Consider the following 17,746-nt stretch of genomic DNA (forward strand, 5'->3'; position numbering starts at 1 on the left):
ACCCTTCTGCTAGACAGCGTGTGTGGAGGGGCTACACATCATGTTACTTCTTAAACAGACTATTTTAAATAGTTAAGACAGATATTATTATGCTCTTCTTGCAGACATGCAAACTGAGCCCTGGGCTCCAGTAAAAAGATGGGTAGTGGTCTCTTAACTCCTGAGTAGCACGTGAGAGTCTTTTGTTTATTAAAGCCTGTAGGTTGATTATTGAGGATCAGTGTATTATTCACCTGTTAATTATACTACTAACATGATGACAAAAAATTACCTTAGTTAGTACACGTTACTGTCAATACTATGAATGATCCTTTCCTGCCCAGGAAGAAATTCCCCTCGTGTCTAAATTCGGAACCCACTTTTAAACTCACGCCGAACCCCATCTACTATATTGGACTACATCTCCCATCATACAACGGGAAACGTGCCGAACGCCTCCGTGATTCGACGGGACCTTTAACCAATCTGATGCCAGGCTCTCATTCGGCGACCTATTGACTCCAGGTAGAGGCGGTACCCTCAGTTGCTAGGCTGGTACCCTTTCCGGAAGTGGTTGTTGGCCTCTGCAGGGCAACATCCCGGCGTCCCTGGGAGCGGGAGCTGGGGTGGTGCTGGGGACGCCGCGTAGAGCCGGGAGCTAGCGCCCTGGGCCTCCCGGGGTGGGGGACAGGTGAGGACGCCCTCGAGGGAGAGGCTGGGTGGCGGGGAAGGGAGGGAAGCGGGAGAATCGAGGCACATTCGTGTGCCACCCAGCGGGATGTGAGCGCGTGTGGGCGGGAACTGAAGGAAGAAGTGAAGATGGAGCGGCCTGATCAGTGCGGCTGTATCCAAAATCTGAGTGGCGGAAGGGCCTGGGCTGGAGTGCTGGCGGGGCAGTGAGAGCGGGCCCTGGGCCACGAGTGTCAGCTGGCGGGGGCTCTAGCTTGTTTGTCCTGTTCATAGTTAAGTGTGTAAGGCCAGCCTTCTAAACCCTGCATGAATACTTCTCTCTTGGGGAAGCCTCCCCCATGTCCTAATCCGGGCAGCCCCAACCTTCTGCCGTCTTTTGGTCAGCTGGGGAAGATAGTAAGTTTTTTGTTTTTTTCTTTCCTTGCATTAATTAAAAAATCCACCTTCTCCCTCTGGAACTGCCCTCCTCATTTGCCTTCTACGACTCCTCTCTCTCCGGTTTCCTAGCCCCAGCTCTCCCCCTACCGCTCCCCGCCCCTCGCATCAGCCTTTGCAAGCCCCTCCTTGCTACCCACCATACTCCGTCTTGGGGCTATTTCACCCAGAGTTTCAGTTACCATCTATTTAACTGTTACTCCCCAATTGGCTCCCATCAGACCTCTTTTCTTGAGGTCCACTTGCTTACTGATCATCCCCAGCTGAATGCTGACCCAGCCTTCCTGGTTCCCCAGATCTGTACCTCCTTTGTAGCTCCTGTCTCAGTGAAGGACTTCACCCCTTCACTCACTCAGCCACATCTGCCCTTGTAATTCATTCATCTAAAATATGCTGCAAACATTTGTTGGACATTTCCTGTATCTAGGCAGTATGCTAGGTGGGGCTGTTGGGCAAGGCATGGCAGTGAACAGATGATCACAATATACTGGCCTAGGTGCTCTGATTGTCCTCTTGTTTCTCCCTCACTTTCTGCAGACGTCAGATACGATTATTCTGCCTCCTGCAACACCTAGAATCAGGCCCTTTTCATTCTCACAGCTACTGACTTCGTTTATCATTTCTTGCCTGTGTTTTCAGGATAACTTTCTAAGTGCTCTCTCTGCTTCTGTTCTTGCCCTTCTCCAATTAGTTTTACACAGCTGTCAGAATCATCTCTCTAAACTACAGATCTGATCAGGCTGGTCTACTTTGTGAAATTCTGTGATGGCTCCTTGTTATGTCAAGATACAGCCACAGTCCTTCCAAGCCATTTATCATGTGTCCCTTGCCTTCCATTGTACGTCTGTCTCCTGCCATGGTCCCTTGTGCGCTGGTCAGCCTGCTTGAACTATTATAAAGTTCACCACTGGAAAAGAAAATATTTCTTGGAGAAGGCCCTGAGGAAAACATGGAAGACAGTAGAGTTGATTATGCAGTGGTGATAAGCACAGATGCTTCCCTAGTGCCTCAGTGGTAAAGAATCTGTCTGCCGATGTAGGAGACGTGGGTTTGATCCCTCGGTCCGGAAGATTCCCTGGAGAAGGAAATGGCAACCCACCCCAGTTTTCTTGCCTGGGAAATACCATGGAGAGGGGAACCTGGTGGGCTACAGTCTATGGGGTCACAAAACAGTCGGACACGACTTAGTGGCTAAACAAAAACAACAAATGAGCACAGATTTGGGAACATCTTTGGCTTTGAATCCCAGCCCTGCCACTTACCAGCTGGGCAAGTTGCCTCAGTTCCTTCATCTGTAAAATGGGGGTAATAACTAGGTCTAAAAGGGTGTTTTTTAAGAGCTCAAGGCTTTGGAGTCAGATAGACATGGACACATGCATGTTCTGCTGTGGCACTTAGCTGTGAAACCTTGAGCAAGTTAAAGTTTTTTTAAATTTGCTTATCCTCAGATTACTTTTTTGAAAAATAAGAGATTATAAGAATCTCTATTTAGCAGAGCAGATGCAGTGAGATGATGTATAAGCGGCACTAGTTCAGTTCTTGGGCCACAGAAAGTATTCCGTGAATATAAGCTTTTTAATTCTCTGAACCTGCCTCTCTGCCTTTGTACAAGCTGTGTCTTTTGTCTCCAGATAACCTTACTCCCTCACCCTGATGAGCTCCTGCATAACTTTCAAAAGCCATCTCGATGGTCCTCTCCTCTGCAGTGTTCTTCCTGATCTCTCAAAGAAGAACAGGCCTTTGTGTCCTGTTGTATCTTCTTTTAACTTCCCTTAACACACTTAACACACTGCATAATCGTGTGTTTACATGTTTGGCTTCACAGCTAGCTTGAGCTGAAGTGTTACCAGCTTTGTAGCCCTGACAGCAGTGCCTGACCAACCAATAAGTGGTTATTGGATGTCTGAATGGCCTTAATTTATATTCCCCGGTACTAGATCTGTCCTCTGGAGCAATGGAGACTATGCCCTTTAAATAAGTGAATGGTGAGGTGGTTGGATGGCATCACTGACTCAAGGGACGTGAGTTTGAGCAAACTCCAGGAGGTGGTGAAGGACAGGGCAGCCTCATGTGCTACAGTTCATAGGGTTGCAAAGAGTCGGACACGACTTCATAACCCTTCTAGATAGACATTGTTATTCCCGTTTTACAGGTGAGGAAACTGAGGCAACTTGCCCAGGTGGTAAGTGATAGAGCTGGGATTCAAAGCCAAGAATGTTCCCAATCCTGTGCTAATTACCACTACCTAATCAACTCTAATGGCTTCAGTGTTCTTCCCAGTGCCTTCTCCAGTAAATCTTCTCTTTTCTGATAGTGAACTTTCCTTATAATTGTTCAAGCAGGGTGGAAGTTATGATACTCAGGGAACCCTAAGCATATGCGTGTGTATGCTTGGTGAGTATGCAGGTGTGCAGAACTTTTTGGCTTTGCCTGTTAAATTAGACCACATGCATGGGAAGGTAACCACGACGTGGGGAGACTGGGAACCAATGGCATGTGATGAAGGGAAGGGAGCTGGAAAAACTTGACTTGGAGTAGAGATGCCTTGGGTGCTCTCTGTGGGTCCACAGGGTGGAACAGGACAAATGGAAGGAAGTTTCTTAGAAACAGATTTTTGGCTTAACGTGAGAAAGACCGTTTACTAGTTAAGAATGATCTAACTGTGGGATTGGCAGTAATATCAGTAATACTGTTAAATTTATTTAACATATTTTGTGTATCAGGGACTGTGCTAGGTACAAGTATTGTTTCATCTTCAAACAGCCTTTTGAAGTAGATGATCATGGCTGTTTGAGTTATGCGCATGAGATTATTGAGGCTTAGAGAAGGGGAAGTGCCTTGCCTAAGGTCAAACAGCTGGTAAGCAAGGGAGATGGGATTTAATTTGCCTGTTTCTGGCCCCCAAACTGGTGCTTTGACCATTAATGCTGTCTGACACAAAGCACAGAGGAAAAATTTGGCATGGGAATGGCAGTTGGACCAAAGCTCTTGTGGTTTTCTGCTGGCTTTTGAGATTCCTCTGTTGTCTGTTAGTGGTTTAGAGCAGTGACCGGGCTTCTACCTTTACATAGCTTATTTTAGGCTTGGTTGCAAAATGCAAAAGGAGGCAGAGGCATGGCCTCAGAAGTCTGTGGTTTAACAGAAGAGGTAGAACACATTCCCATGAAAAAGGTCATGTGGAAAATAATATGCCTATGAACACAAGAAAACCTGTGTGCTTTGTGCTGAAGTGGTTGTAAGTTGACAGGAGAGGCTGAGGTTAGTCAGGGAGGGCTACCTGGAGGTGGTATATGAGCCATTCCTTTTTTTTGTTTGCAAGATTCTGGGATTGGCAGGAGATGGATGAGGACAGTTGGGTGACCCTCCCCCAAAGCTCTGTGGCTCACAGTGAGTGTCAGGCTTGGTGGCACGCCCATATCATCAGGTTTGATCTGCTCGGTTGGTAAGTGCTGCATGGAGTGCAGTGCTGATGCTCCTGAAGCCTCGTCGAGGGTGCCAAGGTTGACAGCGCTGTCCCTCAGGGTCTTCGGCTTGGTGGGAAACGTTGGGACACGTGTCGTGTGTTTGCCGAGGCTGACCTCAGGGCTGCTTTCTTAGACCTCTGATCTTACCACCTCTAGCCCAGGTTATCATCAGCTCTCATCTAGATTGGCTCATGGTTTCCTCCCTAATCTCTCTGCAGCTACTCTGATTTTCTTCTTTCCAACCTGGCCTCCATTCCTGTCTGTATTTCCAGTCGCTCCTGGAGTAACCTCTTTCAAAATGTGTATCTGGGAAAACCTTTCCTCACTTCCAGCTCTCTCATCCTTTCAGGCTGAGTTCTTGGCGTGACCTGGCTGCCACCCACCTGCCCAGCATCGGCTCCAACAATCCTTCTCTGTTAGTGTTCTTTCCTGTTGGAGGGCCTTTGCACCTGCTGCTGCTTTTGTTAGAACACCTTTTCCTCCTGTTTGTCTGGTGACTACCTATTCATTCTTCACTTCTCAGCACGGGCTTCATCTAAATCGGGCATATTTCCTTCAGAGCTCTTCCCCAGTTAAAATTATACACTTTCCTATGACTGGTTTGTCTTCTTGCCTCACTAGACCAGTTCCAGGGGAGTAGCAGCTGAATCTGTTTTTAATTGCCTCTCCAGTGCCCAGCAATAAATAAATATTGGATTGGCCAAAAAGTTCATTTGGGTTTTTCTGTAGGATATTAAGGGAAAATCCAAATGCACATTTTGGGCCAACCCAGTATTTCTTGAATGAATAAGTGATCTCCAGCTGCCATTGAACGAATATGGTTTCTCTTCCACTACCATCCTCAATCCTGCAATTCCTGTTCTTTTTGCCCTGTCCTTGCCTACCTCTTTCCTGAAGCCAGGAAATAGACCACCCACATTTTAATTTTTTTTTTCCGGCAGAAGATTTGTTTGACATTTGAATGATTCAGGAATTTAGATTTTCCACTTTCTTCCAGAACTTTATAAATAGTTAAACACAGACAGTTTTGTAAGTAACTAATGAGGCATTTTGCCAGGAAGACAAGAGATTTTTCCTGCCCCCTCTTTCTGGAGATGGCACGTGTCTAGGGATCGGGAAGCCTGTTAAAGGCAGAACTTCTTGGATTCCCTGAGTTAGTTGGTGCAATGCCTTGAATAGATCACTGCCTGTTGAGTTGAATAAGGTACAGCCTGATGGTCAGGCCATTGTGATTCCTCCACCCCCAGAGATCCTTTCCCCTTTTCTTTCCCTCTCCTCCCTGACTCAGAGGATTAAAGATTCTGAGATCTCTCTAAGCCACCAGCCTGTGGACCACGTTCTACTGCCCTGGTTCTTGGTACTTTCCTGCTTTGCTTTTTCCACGTCGGGGCCCGACTTATGGCAGACTGTGCATGTGGGGGCATTGCAAGCATTACATCCCTAGGTGTTCCGTGTTCTCAGGGGAGGGAGAGAGCATCTCACTTGGGCTTAAGTCCTTCAGGGAAGAATGCTGCTTTCTTTAGCCTTTCTTCCCGAGGCACTAAGTTACTGCTTGGAGGTGTCATGGTGGGAATGAGGGGTGGCAGAAGGCTGGCTCTGTTGGGTCCAGTGATGGACAAAGGGAAATGTCTTTTTTAAAAAGCGTTTTTATTTATTTTTGGCTGCGCTGAGTCTTCGTTGCTGCCCCTGGGCTTTCTCTAGTTGTGATGAACAGGGGCTACTCTATAGCTGCAGTGCATGGGCTTCTCCTTGCGGTGGCTTCTCCTGTTGCGGGGTGTGGGCTCTAGGGCATGTGGTCTTCAGTGGGTGTGGCACTTGGGCTTTGTTGCCCTGTGGCGTGTGGGATCTTGCCAGACCAGGGGTCGAACCTGTGTCCCTGGCATTGGCAGGTGGATTCTTCTCCACTGTACCACCAGGGAAGTCTGGGAACCATCTTTTGTGAGTCCTAAGGCAAGACACCTCCCTTGTCCATCTCTCACCTGCCGGGGTGCAGCGAGGGCCACAGAACGGTCCTTCAGAGATCCTTTGCGTTTATCAGGGGCCCCCTTCCAGGGATCTTGGAGTAGATTCAGAGTGACCGACATGGCTGTTTCCTGAGCATTCTTTATGAGCTGTATCCCAGCCTTCTTTCTGATGACCAGGTCTTTCTGCTCACTCCCCTGCTGCGAGGGCTGTATCATGCTTGCTGCCCTGGGTGAGATGTCAGAAAGTTCCTCCAGGCTCCTCCCTTTGGTCACAGTGGGACGGCTGACACTGCCTCAGTTGGGGAGGCCCTCTGAAGGGCTGTCTGCACGCGCTACAGGCTGACTTGTCCAGGAATCTCAGGCCTCAGTGTGCGAGCTCCCACAGGGGACTGGTGTTGTGACCTGGGGTCCTGAGGTCATTGAAGGAGCAGGGTTGCTACGGGAGGAACAGGTCTGGAACCGCACCAGCCTGTCAGTTGAAGAATGTGATACTGCCCTGTCCCTGAGCTAGAAACCTTGCATTCAGGTTGGGTTCCTTTCCACTCTTCCTACCCCCGCCCTGCCCCCATCCTGTCCTGTTGCTAGCTTAGGTGAACGGGTGTCGGATTCATGATCTCTGAAGAAGATTTAACTTGGGGACCTGGAACTTTTGTGTAGCAGAGTTTTACTGAAGTGAAAAGGGATTTCGAAAGCTTCTGACATAGACATCAGAAGGGGGATGGAGAATGCCCCGCTTGCTAGTCTATGCAAGGGGATTATATACTTCTTTAAATTAGTTATTACAATAAATCAGAAGAATATCTCAAGGTTGTAAAGATCTTACTAGACCCACTCCCATAATTTACATTTTAAGATAACGGGATTAGCCAGAAGGTTTTCAGGAAGGAGAAACTGTCCTCAAGCAGGATACATTGATATATAATTCTTAGTTACAGAGTTTAAACTGAGTTGTTTGTTGTGTAATCATCAGTTCCAGGCTTAAAGAAAAAAAAAGTGTTTTAGGTGCCTAAGACTAAGGAATGTAGAGAAAAGTGTCCTTTCTTCCTCCTTGAGAATTCCGGACCCCTGTCTCTTCGAGAGCCCCAGACCCCCGCTCCTCCTCAGGAGCCCTGGGCTTCCTATCAACCTGCCTAGGAATGGACTCTCTCACGTTAGACCTGACATCACATCGTCCGTGTGTCTCCCTTTTTCTCTATCCCCACCGCTTCTGCCCTAGCTTAAGCCCTCATCATCTCTCCCGGGGACCGCAGCCTCTTCAGTGATCTTCCTGGTGCCAGTCTTGCATTTCTCTGATCCGGCCAGGCCGCTCCTGCCGAAGTTCTCATCTCGGGGAAAAAAGGCCATTCTGTCACTTTCTTCCACCAAAGCCCTCAGTGACTCCCCTCTGCTACCGGGCAGAGTCGAGGCCCTTGAGCATCATCCACCAAGCTCTCCGTGGCCGTGACCGGGCCTGGCTTCCCCTGCCAGCGTGCACGCTGGCACTGGCGCTGCATGATGCCTTGCCTCAAAGGCTGTTCCCTCTGCCTGGGTTCTTCTCTCTGCTCTCAGAACTCTTGTCAGCCTTCTGTACCCAGTTCCTTAACAAAGTCTTCCTTCATCCCTGCACTGGGAGTGTGTGTGTTCTTTGTTGATACTCCCCAGAGCAGGATTTTTTTTTTTTCCTCTTGTGCTTCCTACTTCTGGTGAAGCTGTGTGCCTGCCTCCACTAGACTGTAAGCCCCCTGAGGGCTTCGCTGAATGTCGGTAGGAATGTGCAAATAGGGCCACATGCTGAGACAGCCTGAGCGCACTGAGGGACATTGGTGTCTGGGGGTGCGTGTGCTGCTAGTTATTTTGGTGTTTAGGGTTTTCTAGCAGGGGTTGTAGACTGTTAGTTGTTACTCATCTTTGTGGGCAAGTGTATGAAGTCAAACCCCTGGGAGAGTTGGGTTTCCAGAACTTTTGTGGTCCATGGAGTCTTCAGCAAGGCTTTGGGGGAGGTGTGTCTCCAGGAACTTTCCCGGGTACAGAGCCTATAAGGCTTGTAAGTTCTGAGCTATTGGTTCCCTGCTCCACTCTCCCCAGTGTCTGGAAAAACCTTTCTGGCCCAGTTGGCCTGCAGGGCCTGGGCTGCTCAGGTGCCCCAAGACTAGCTCCAACTTCTCCCCTTCTAAGCTAGGGCACTGATTTTTCTCTTTGGGTTGGGGGATCTAGGCGTTGGAGCCCAGGCTGATCATGGCCGGCAGACCCATCCGCATAGGAGACCAGCTGGTTCTGGAGGAAGACTATGATGAGAGCTACATCCCCAGCGAGCATGGTAAGAGGCCTCGGGGGTGTCGTGGTAGTTATGTGAGGGCAGTTGTTTCTGATTTAATTTTTGTCCTTCCTGTGCAGAGGAGGGAATGTACACAGAGCTGCTCAGTATATTTGGGTTAGATCCAGGGCTGGCAAACTGTAGCCCATGGGCCTCACCTGGCCTGTAGCTTGCTTTTGTAAATAAAGTTTTAATAGAAAATGGCCACACTTACTTGTTTATGTGTTGTTTATGGCTGTTTTCACACTGTAGGGGCAGTATTGAGTCATTGTGACAAGAGACTGTACAGCCCACAGAGCCCCAAATATTTACTGTTTGGTCTTGGAGTAGGAAATGGCAACCCACTCCAGTATTCTTGCCTGGAGAATCCCATGGACGGAGGAGCCTGGCGGGCTACAAAGAGTTGAACACGAATGAGTCACTTCACTTCACTTCTTTTAAAGAAAAGGTTTGGAGACCTTGAGTCAGATCAGTGATTAATTTTAAATGAAAATATGGTAAGAAGATATCATAAAATACAGTGTGTCCTGAGGCTAGGGGAAACTCAGTTTCTTAAAGTGTGTTAGTCGCTCAATCTGTCCAACTCTTTGCAACCCATGGACTGTAGCCCTCCAGGCTCCTCTGTCCTGAAATTTTCCAGGCAAGAATATTGGAGTGGGTTGCCATGCCCTCCTCCAGGGGATCTTCCTAACCCAGGGATTGAACCCGGGTCTCCTGCATTGCAGGCGGACTCCTTACCGTCTGAGCCACCAGGAAATGGTTGTGTTTTTTTAAAACAACAATAACATTATTAGTAACAAGAACAACAAAATGTATTGAGTTCTACCATGTGCCAGTCTGTCTACAAAAGAACTTTACATGTTATTTCCTTTTCAGTCCTCATAGCAACTCCATGATTGAGGCACTATTATTATCCCATTTTACAGATGAGGAAACCAAGGCACCAAAAGGTTAAGTCACTTCCCAATAGTCATACAGTTTACTACAAGGCAGTGAGGATCCACACCCAGGTCTTCTAGTTGCAGGGCCCTCACTGTGAAACACTAGGCTATTTTGATGGGTGAAGATTTCTTTGAATTTCTCCTGAGTTGCAGACCTGGACACACAGATTTTGCTCATAGTTCAGATGGTTTGTGAGTCAGTTTTGGGGAAGAACTGTTGGATCTGTGGATCCCACATTAGGATAGGATAGGATTTGTTATAGCATAGGATTATTGTTTGCTTGCCATATAGAAATTTAAATAAAAAAAAATTTTTTTTTGGCCACTCTGTGTGGCACGTGGGATCTTAGTTCCCAACCAAGGACTGAACCTGCACCCCCTGCGATGGAAGCACGAGGTCTTAAGCACAGGATCGCCAGGGCAGTCCCACCATGTAGAAATTTTTAATCTTTGTGTTAAATTTATAAGTCAGTTCTCATAGGGCCCCTGATCTTGATCATAGTTAGAAAAGCTCCCCTGCTCTCAGGTTTTCCTCGGGTTTGTCTCCACACTGTTCACTGCAGAGCTCATCCTTTACCCACTGGCTGAGTGCCACATGTGTGTACGAGGGTCTACTTTCTCTTCTCTTCTCTGAGGCTGTTTGTTCATACAGAGCTGTGCTCTGAATTACTGAGGTTTAGTTATAAGCCTTCCAGTATCTAGTAATGCCGAAATGCCCTTCTTCTTGTTCTTTTTTCAAAAGTTTTCTTGGTTATCTTGTCTGTTTTATCTCCCCATGGAGTTTATAATCACTCTGTCTTTCTGGGGAGGGCTGTGTATTGGGGAACTGTTAGTAGAAAAAAGTTATAGAAAATTGTGTTTAATTTGTGAATGAGCCTGCGGAGGATTGCCATCTCTGTGCAGTTAAGTTATGCATCCAGGTCAACTTGGGGGTTCCTATAAAAGAACACTATTCCTTTCTGTTTGCATCTTTGTTTTCTTTAGGGATAACTGGAAGTTTTCTTCATTTTGATTTTGCACACTTCTTGCTCAGTTTGTTTCTTTTTTGGGGGGGGGGGTGCTGTGCTATGTGGCATGTGGGATCTTAGTTCCTCAACCAGGGATTGAACCCACATCTCCTGCTTTGAAAGTGTGGAGTCTTAACCACTGATCCATCAGGGAAGTCCCCTCAGTTTATTTCTTAAATATTTTATTCTTTTTGGTTTGCTATTGTGAAAGGGGTATGTTTTTCAGGATTTTTATTTAAAAACCTCTCTTATGCTCAATCATGTGCAGACATCCTGAGTTCAAGCCCCCGTTTTCTGTTCCTGGGCTTGCAGCCTCTTCCTAGTCTGCCTCCAGTCTGTGCTCCACTTAGCGCCAGAGTGAACTGGCAGTGTGAAGCAGATCCTATCAGGGCTCTCCTTTTCATAATCTTCCATATAATTTTGCATTGTACTCAGCATGGTGCCCTTAGTAGGATGTTCAGGACTCTGTATGACCCGGCCCTGCCTCCTGGCCAGGCTGACTCAGAGCCTGCCTTTCCCTCCCTCTACTGGTCACATGGCCTTTCTGACCATCCCCAGACAGGCCAGGCTGCTACGTGTTGCAGCCCCTTTGCACCTGTTCTTTTGCCCAAGAGCTCTTTTCTCGGTGTTTTGTACGCCTGGCTCCTTTGTTTCCCACAGAATTAGTTAAGCGTCACTGTTCTGAGAGATTTTTGGACCACTCATTCTAAAGGAGTGCCCCTCCACCTCGACACTCTCAGTCTCATACCTCACTTACTGCCTTCATTATGTTTATCAGAAGCTTTACTTCCTTGTGTATTTATCTGTTTATGTCATTACTGGCTGTTTCTTCTACCAGCATGTAAGCGCCATAAGGACAGAGGCCGTTTCTCTTGTAGTCTTGGCACATGGTGACTGGCACATAGAAGGCACTCAGAAGATATTTGTGAAATTAATGAACACGTATTCCTTGTAGTCGCTAGCTACATTTCAGCTGGTCCTTTTTGCCTTTCCTATTTCCTGGGTATGTCAGCCTCCAAAATCCTCCACTGAGATGACCCATAAAGTGAAAGTCACTCAGCTGTGTCTGACTCTTTGCAACCCCATGGACTATAGAGTCCATGGAATTCTCCAAGCCAGAATACTGGAGTGGATAGCCTTTCCCTTCTCCAGGGGATCTTCCCAAACCAGGGATTGAACCCAGGTCTCCCGCATTGCAGGCGGATTCTTTACCAACTGAGCCACAAGGGAAGCCCAAGAATACTGGAGTCGGCAGCCTATCCCTTCTCCAGTAGATCTTCCTGACCCAGGAATCAAACTGGGGTCTCATGCATTGCGCGGATTCTTTACCAGCTGAGCTAGCAGGGAAGCCCAAAAAGGATAGGATAAAGGGTAGAGGTGAACAGCCAGATGAAGAGGTACATAGGGCGAGACCTGAGAGGGTTCCAAGTGCTGCAGTTCCTGTCCCGGTGGAGCTGGGATGTGCCACTCTCCTGGCACGTAGAAGTGTTGGGTGCTCTCTGAACCCGAGTTTAGGGATTTTTATGGAGGCTTCATCATGTAGGTTTGGTCGCTACTAACTCATTTTATAACCCCTCCCTAGAGAATGGAGGCAATGAGACTGAAAGTCCCAAGCTTCTAATCATGACTAGTCTTCCTGGTGACCAGGTTGCACCCAGGAGCCCACCCAGAATCGCCTCATTGGGATGGAAGACCCTCCCTTCACTCAGGAAATTGCACAGGATGCAGGAGCTCAGTGTCAGGAACTGGGGCCAGAGACCAGATATTAGCTGGAACAGGGCCAGAGACCAATCTCTCTCTCATTATCTCCCAAGACTGATTGTGAATTTTTTCTTCTTTGTACCCACCCCCTCCCACCCCCACCTCTCTCACCTTGCCACCCCGCTGCCCCTCCTTGCAGAAATTCTTGAATTTGCCAGGGAGATTGGTATTGATCCCATAAAGGAACCAGAGCTGATGTGGCTGGCGCGGGAGGGCATTGTGGCCCCACTGCCTGTGGAGTGGAAACCATGGTGAGTTTAGCATGGGTGTGACCCTCTGGCTTGGCCTGTGTGGCAGAGGGAGGAGATCAGCTTTAACTGGCCACCTTTTTTTTTTTTTAATGTTCATTTTTAGTTATTTATTTGGCTCTATCAGGTCTTAGTTATGGGTCTTTAATCTTAGCTGTGTCATGTGGGATCTGGTTCCTTGAACCTGGGCCCCCTGCATTGGGAGCATGGAGTCTTAGCCACTGGACCACCAGGGAAATCCTTTGGCCACCTTTTGAAGCCTGTCCTGCATAGAATTGGAAACAGCAGTGGGCCATCCCTCTGATGCTTTGGGCCAGAGCCCAGGTCACCTTTTTTTTTTTCCCAAAGAATGTTCAAACTACTGCACGATTACACTCATTTCATATGCTAGCAAAGTAATGCTCAAAATTCTCCAAGCTAGGCTTCAGCAGTACGTGAACCAAGAACTTCCACGTGTTCAAACTGGATTTAGAAAAGGCAAAGGAACCAGAGATCAAATTGCCAACATCTGTTGGATCATAGAAAAGGCAAGGAAATTCCAGAAAAAACATCTACTTAATTAACTACACTAAAACCTTTGACAGTGTGGATCACAAAAAACTGTGGAAAATTCTTAAAGAGTGGGAGTACCAGACCACCTTACCTGTCTCCTGAGAAACCTGTGTGCAGTTAAAGAAGCAACATATGGGACTATGGACTGGTTCCAAATTGGAAAAGGAGTACGTCAAGGCTGTATATTGTCACCCTGCTTGTTCAACTTACATGCAGAGTACATCATGCGAAATGCTGGGCTAGATGAAGCACAAGCTGGAATCAAGATTGCTGGGAGAAATATCAATAACCTCAGATATGCAGATGACACCACTCTTATGGCAGAAAGCAAGGAGGAACTAAGGAGCCTCTTGATGAAAGTGAAAGAGGAGAGTGACAAAGCTGGCTTGAAATTCAGCATTCAAAAAAGAAGATCATGGCATCCAGTCCCATCAGTTCAGTTCAGTCGTTCAGTCGTGTCCGACTGTTTGCGACCCCGTGGACTGCAGCACGCCAGTCCTCCCTGTCCATCACCAACTCCCGGAGCTTATTCAAACTCATGTCCACGGCATTGGTTATGCCATTCAACCATCTCATCCTCTGTTGACCCCGTCTCCTCCCGCCTTCAATCTTTCCCAGCGTCAGGGTCTTTTCCAGTGAGTCACTTCTTTGCATCAGGTGACCAAAGTATTGGAGCTTCAGCATCAGTCCTTCCAATGAATATTCAGGACTGATTTCCTTTAGGATTGACTGGTTTGATCTTGAAGTCCACGGGACTCTCAACACCATAGTTCAGGAGCATCAATTCTTCGGCACTCAGCTTTCTTTATAGTCAACTCTCACATCCGTACATGACTACTGGAAAAACCATAGCTTTGACTAGATGGACCTTTGTTTGCAAAGTAATGTCTCTGCTTTTTAATATGCTGTGTAGGTTGGTCATAGCTTTTCTTCCAAGGAGCAAGTGTCTTTTAATTTCATGGCTACAGTCACCATCTGCAGTGATTTTAGAGCCCCAAAAAACAGTCTCTCACAGTTTCCATTGTTTCCCTGTTTGTCATGAAGTGAAGGGACTGGATGCCAAGATCTTAGTTTTCTGAATGTTGAGTTTTAAGCCAACTTTTTCACTCTCCTCTTTCACTCTCATCAAGAGGCTCTTTAGTTCTTCACTTTCTGCCGTAACGGTGGTGTCATCTGCATATCTGAGGTTATTGATATTTCTCCCAGCAGTCTTGATTCCAACTTGTGTTTCATCCAGCCCAGCATTTTGCATGTAAGTTGAACAAGCAGGATGACAATATACAGCCTTGATGTACACCTTTCCCAATTTGGAACCAGTCTGTTGTTCCATGTCCAATTCTAACTGTTGCTTCTTGACCTGCATACAGATTTCTCAGGAAGCAGGTCAGGTGATCTGGCATTCCCATCTCTCTAAGAATTTTCCACAGTTTGCTGTGATCCACACAGTCAAAGACCTTGGCATAGTCATTAAAGCAAAAGTAGATGTTTTTCTGGAACTGTCTTGCTTTTTCTATGATCCAGAAGATGCTGGTCCCATCACTTCATGGTAAATAGATGAGGAAACAATGGGAACAGTGAGAGACTTTATTTTCTTGGGCTCCAAAATCACTGCAGATGGTGACTGTAGCCATGAAATTAAAAGACGCTTGCTCCTTGGAAGAAAAGCTATACCAAATCTCAACAGCGTGTTAAAAAGAAGAGACATTACTTTGCTGACAAAGGTCCATATAGTCAAAACTATGGTTTTTCCAGTAGTCATGTACAGATGTGAGAGTTGGACCATAAAGAAGGCTGAGCACTGAAGAATCGATGCTTTCAAACTGATGTTGGAGAGTCCCGTGGACTACAAAGAGATCAAACCAGTCAATCCTAAAGGAAATCAACCCTGAATATTCACTGGAAGGACTGATGCTGAAGCTCCTGTACTCTGGCCACCTGATGTGAAGAACTGACTCATTTGAAAAGACCCTGATGCTGGGAAAGGTTGAAGGCAGGAGGAGAAGGGGCAACAGAGAATGAGACGTCTGGATGGCATCACCGATTCAGTAGACATGAGTTTCAGCAAACTCTGAGAGATGGTGAAGGACAGGGAAGCCTGGTGTGCTACAGTCCATGGAGCTGCAGAGTTGGACACGACTGAGCCACTGAACACCAGCAACCAGGTTACTTTTCTGGTTCCCCGAGGGTCTCAGCACAGACTTCCAGGGTCCCAGGATCTCAGCTGCTGCCCTGCATCAAGCTCTCGAGCGCCACCGTCTGTTGCAGACACACGGAGGAGGTGTCATTGTTATTCTTTGCTGACTGAGATGGAGAGTGACAATCCTGGGACCTCGTCAGCGTGTCCAAAGTGGACGCTGGTGCTGGAGGTTTGCGTGTACTGACACAGACCGGCAGCGGTTTCTGTCTCCCTGGACAGCCCAACCCTGAGCTTGTGTGACCTGTTCACGAATGGGTCCATGTTTCCAGTGTCAGTTTGAGCTCTGAATTGTGAGGAGCAGGCATTCACTTAGGTCATCTTGGGTGAACAGAGGTTGACGGTGAGGATCAGCCTGGCTGAGGTGGGGCAGCCACTGCCATCCACCTCTGTCTCCCCTCTCGCCCCTCACCAGGATTTTCTCTCTTGGAGACCCAGCTCTGTCTTCTTCATGTACACAGGGCTCTCTCCACGCTGCCTCCCTATAGTAAGCGCCTCGTTTCCTTCCTACCGAAGAATGGGATTTCCTGTCTGTCCCGCACTCGCCCTCAGATGTCCCGGGGGGGTCGTGTCTTCTGCCGGGATTGTGCAGTTGTGTGTACACGGTGTGATTATTCTCTTCTTTCCTGAACCCCTGAATGCATTGGCCTTGCTTCAGAATGACTGCAATTGTAGCCTCACTCATCGCCACCTCAGAGGCCTAATCCTTCCAGCTTCTTCTTGTGTGGCAGTTTCCCCGTTCTCTGGACCTTTTTAGCCGCCTTTCCTTGGACCTTCTCCAGTTCATGACATCTTTCTTGTAGGAAAGCTGTCAGCACTGTGCGTGGTGTTCCAGGTGCTGATGCTTCATGGTTGTGTTTGAAGGGTAGTGGTTTCTGTTGGTCTCCAGTATCCATCGTGTTAGCCACATTTGCCTCATCATGAATCTCCTTCTCGCTCTCTCTTTTTTTAATGTATTTATTTGGCTGTGCTGGGTCTTAGTTGCGGCATGTGGGATCTTTATTGCTACATGCAAACTCTTAGTTGTGGCATGTGGGATCTAGTTTCCTGACCAGGAATCAAACCCAGGCCCCCTGCACTGGGAGCATGGAATCTTAGCCAGTGGACCACCAGGGAAGTCTCAGATCTGAAATATTCTCACCACAAAAATGAAATGGTGATTATGGAGGTAGTGGAGGTGTTAACTAACCCTGCTGTGGTAATCATTTCATAGTAAATAAGTTTATCGAATCATCATGCTGTGTACTGAAAAAATTATCTCATTTCTGTAAACTTATTTCTACTTCCTACTTAAAAAAAAAAAAGAAACCTTTGTGTCCGCTTTTACCCTTACACCCAATCCCGTGAGTAATTGCTGTCACTTGGGGAATTCATTACAGGTCTGGATTCTCTGTTGTCTTCCATTGGTCTGTTTGTCTACCTTTACACAAATACCATACTGTCTGGGTTACTGTAGCTTTATTATAAATCTTATGTCATTTAGAGTAAATTCTGCAACTTTGTTTTCCACTTTCAAGGTTGTATTCTAGGTCCCTTGCATTTCTTTATGAATTTTAGAATCAGCTTGTCAATTTCTATAAAAAATCCTGTTTAGGGTTTTGACTGAAATTGCACTGAATCTATAAATCAGTTTGAGAGGACTGACATCTTAAACAATATTGAGTCTTTCAACCCATGAACACAGTCTGTTTCCATTTAGGCTTTCTTTAATATTGCTAAGAAATCTTTTCTAGTTTTTAGTTTACACATCTTGCCCATATTTTGTCAGATTTATCTCCTTTTTTGATGCTTCTGTAAATGGTATCTTTTATTTATTTTTGTTATCGAGGTATAGTTGATTTATGATGTATTAATTCTGTACAGCAAAGTGATTCAGTTATAAATATACATCCATTCTTTCTCATATTCTTTTCCATTATGTTTATAAATGTTATCTTTTACGATGTCAATTTCCGAGTGTTGGTTGCATTCATATAAAATAAAATTGATTTTTGTATACTGATCTTCTAGCCTGAAACCTTGCTAAACTTACGTTAGTTCTAGTAGCTTTTTTTTGTAGATTCTATAGAATTTTTCTACATAGATAGTATGTCTTCTGGGAATGAAGACATTTTTTCATCTTCTTTTCTAACCTGGATACCTTATATTTCTATTTCTTGCCTTATTGCATTACCTGGAACCTTTAATACAGTTGAATAGAAACGGTGACGATGAACAT

General features: G+C 46.6%; 1 protein-coding gene across 10 annotated transcripts in view; it reads left to right on the plus strand.

Moving 5' to 3' along the window:
• The first annotated feature begins 509 nt into the window (after window positions 1-509).
• Window positions 510-17,746, plus strand: part of CEP164 (centrosomal protein 164) — a 71,855-nt gene continuing 54,618 nt past the window's right edge. For 5 of the 10 annotated variants that reach the window (XM_088842952.1, XM_088842954.1, XM_055423088.2 and 2 more), the window contains exons 1-3: window positions 522-670; window positions 8,726-8,828; window positions 12,674-12,785. In XM_088842952.1, the coding sequence (XP_088699078.1) occupies window positions 8,747-8,828; window positions 12,674-12,785 (194 nt within the window). In that variant the 5' untranslated portion in view covers window positions 522-670; window positions 8,726-8,746. Of the gene's footprint in view, window positions 671-8,725; window positions 8,829-12,673; window positions 12,786-17,746 lie in introns of all 10 variants that reach the window. The other 5 variants (XM_088842951.1, XM_088842953.1, XM_055423087.2 and 2 more) reach the window with 3 other exon arrangements.

The sequence above is a fragment of the Moschus berezovskii genome, chromosome 14 (assembly GCF_049115385.1).
Source record: "Moschus berezovskii isolate FMDL1 chromosome 14, NW_MosBer_1.0, whole genome shotgun sequence".
Taxonomy (NCBI): Eukaryota; Metazoa; Chordata; class Mammalia; order Artiodactyla; family Moschidae; genus Moschus; species Moschus berezovskii.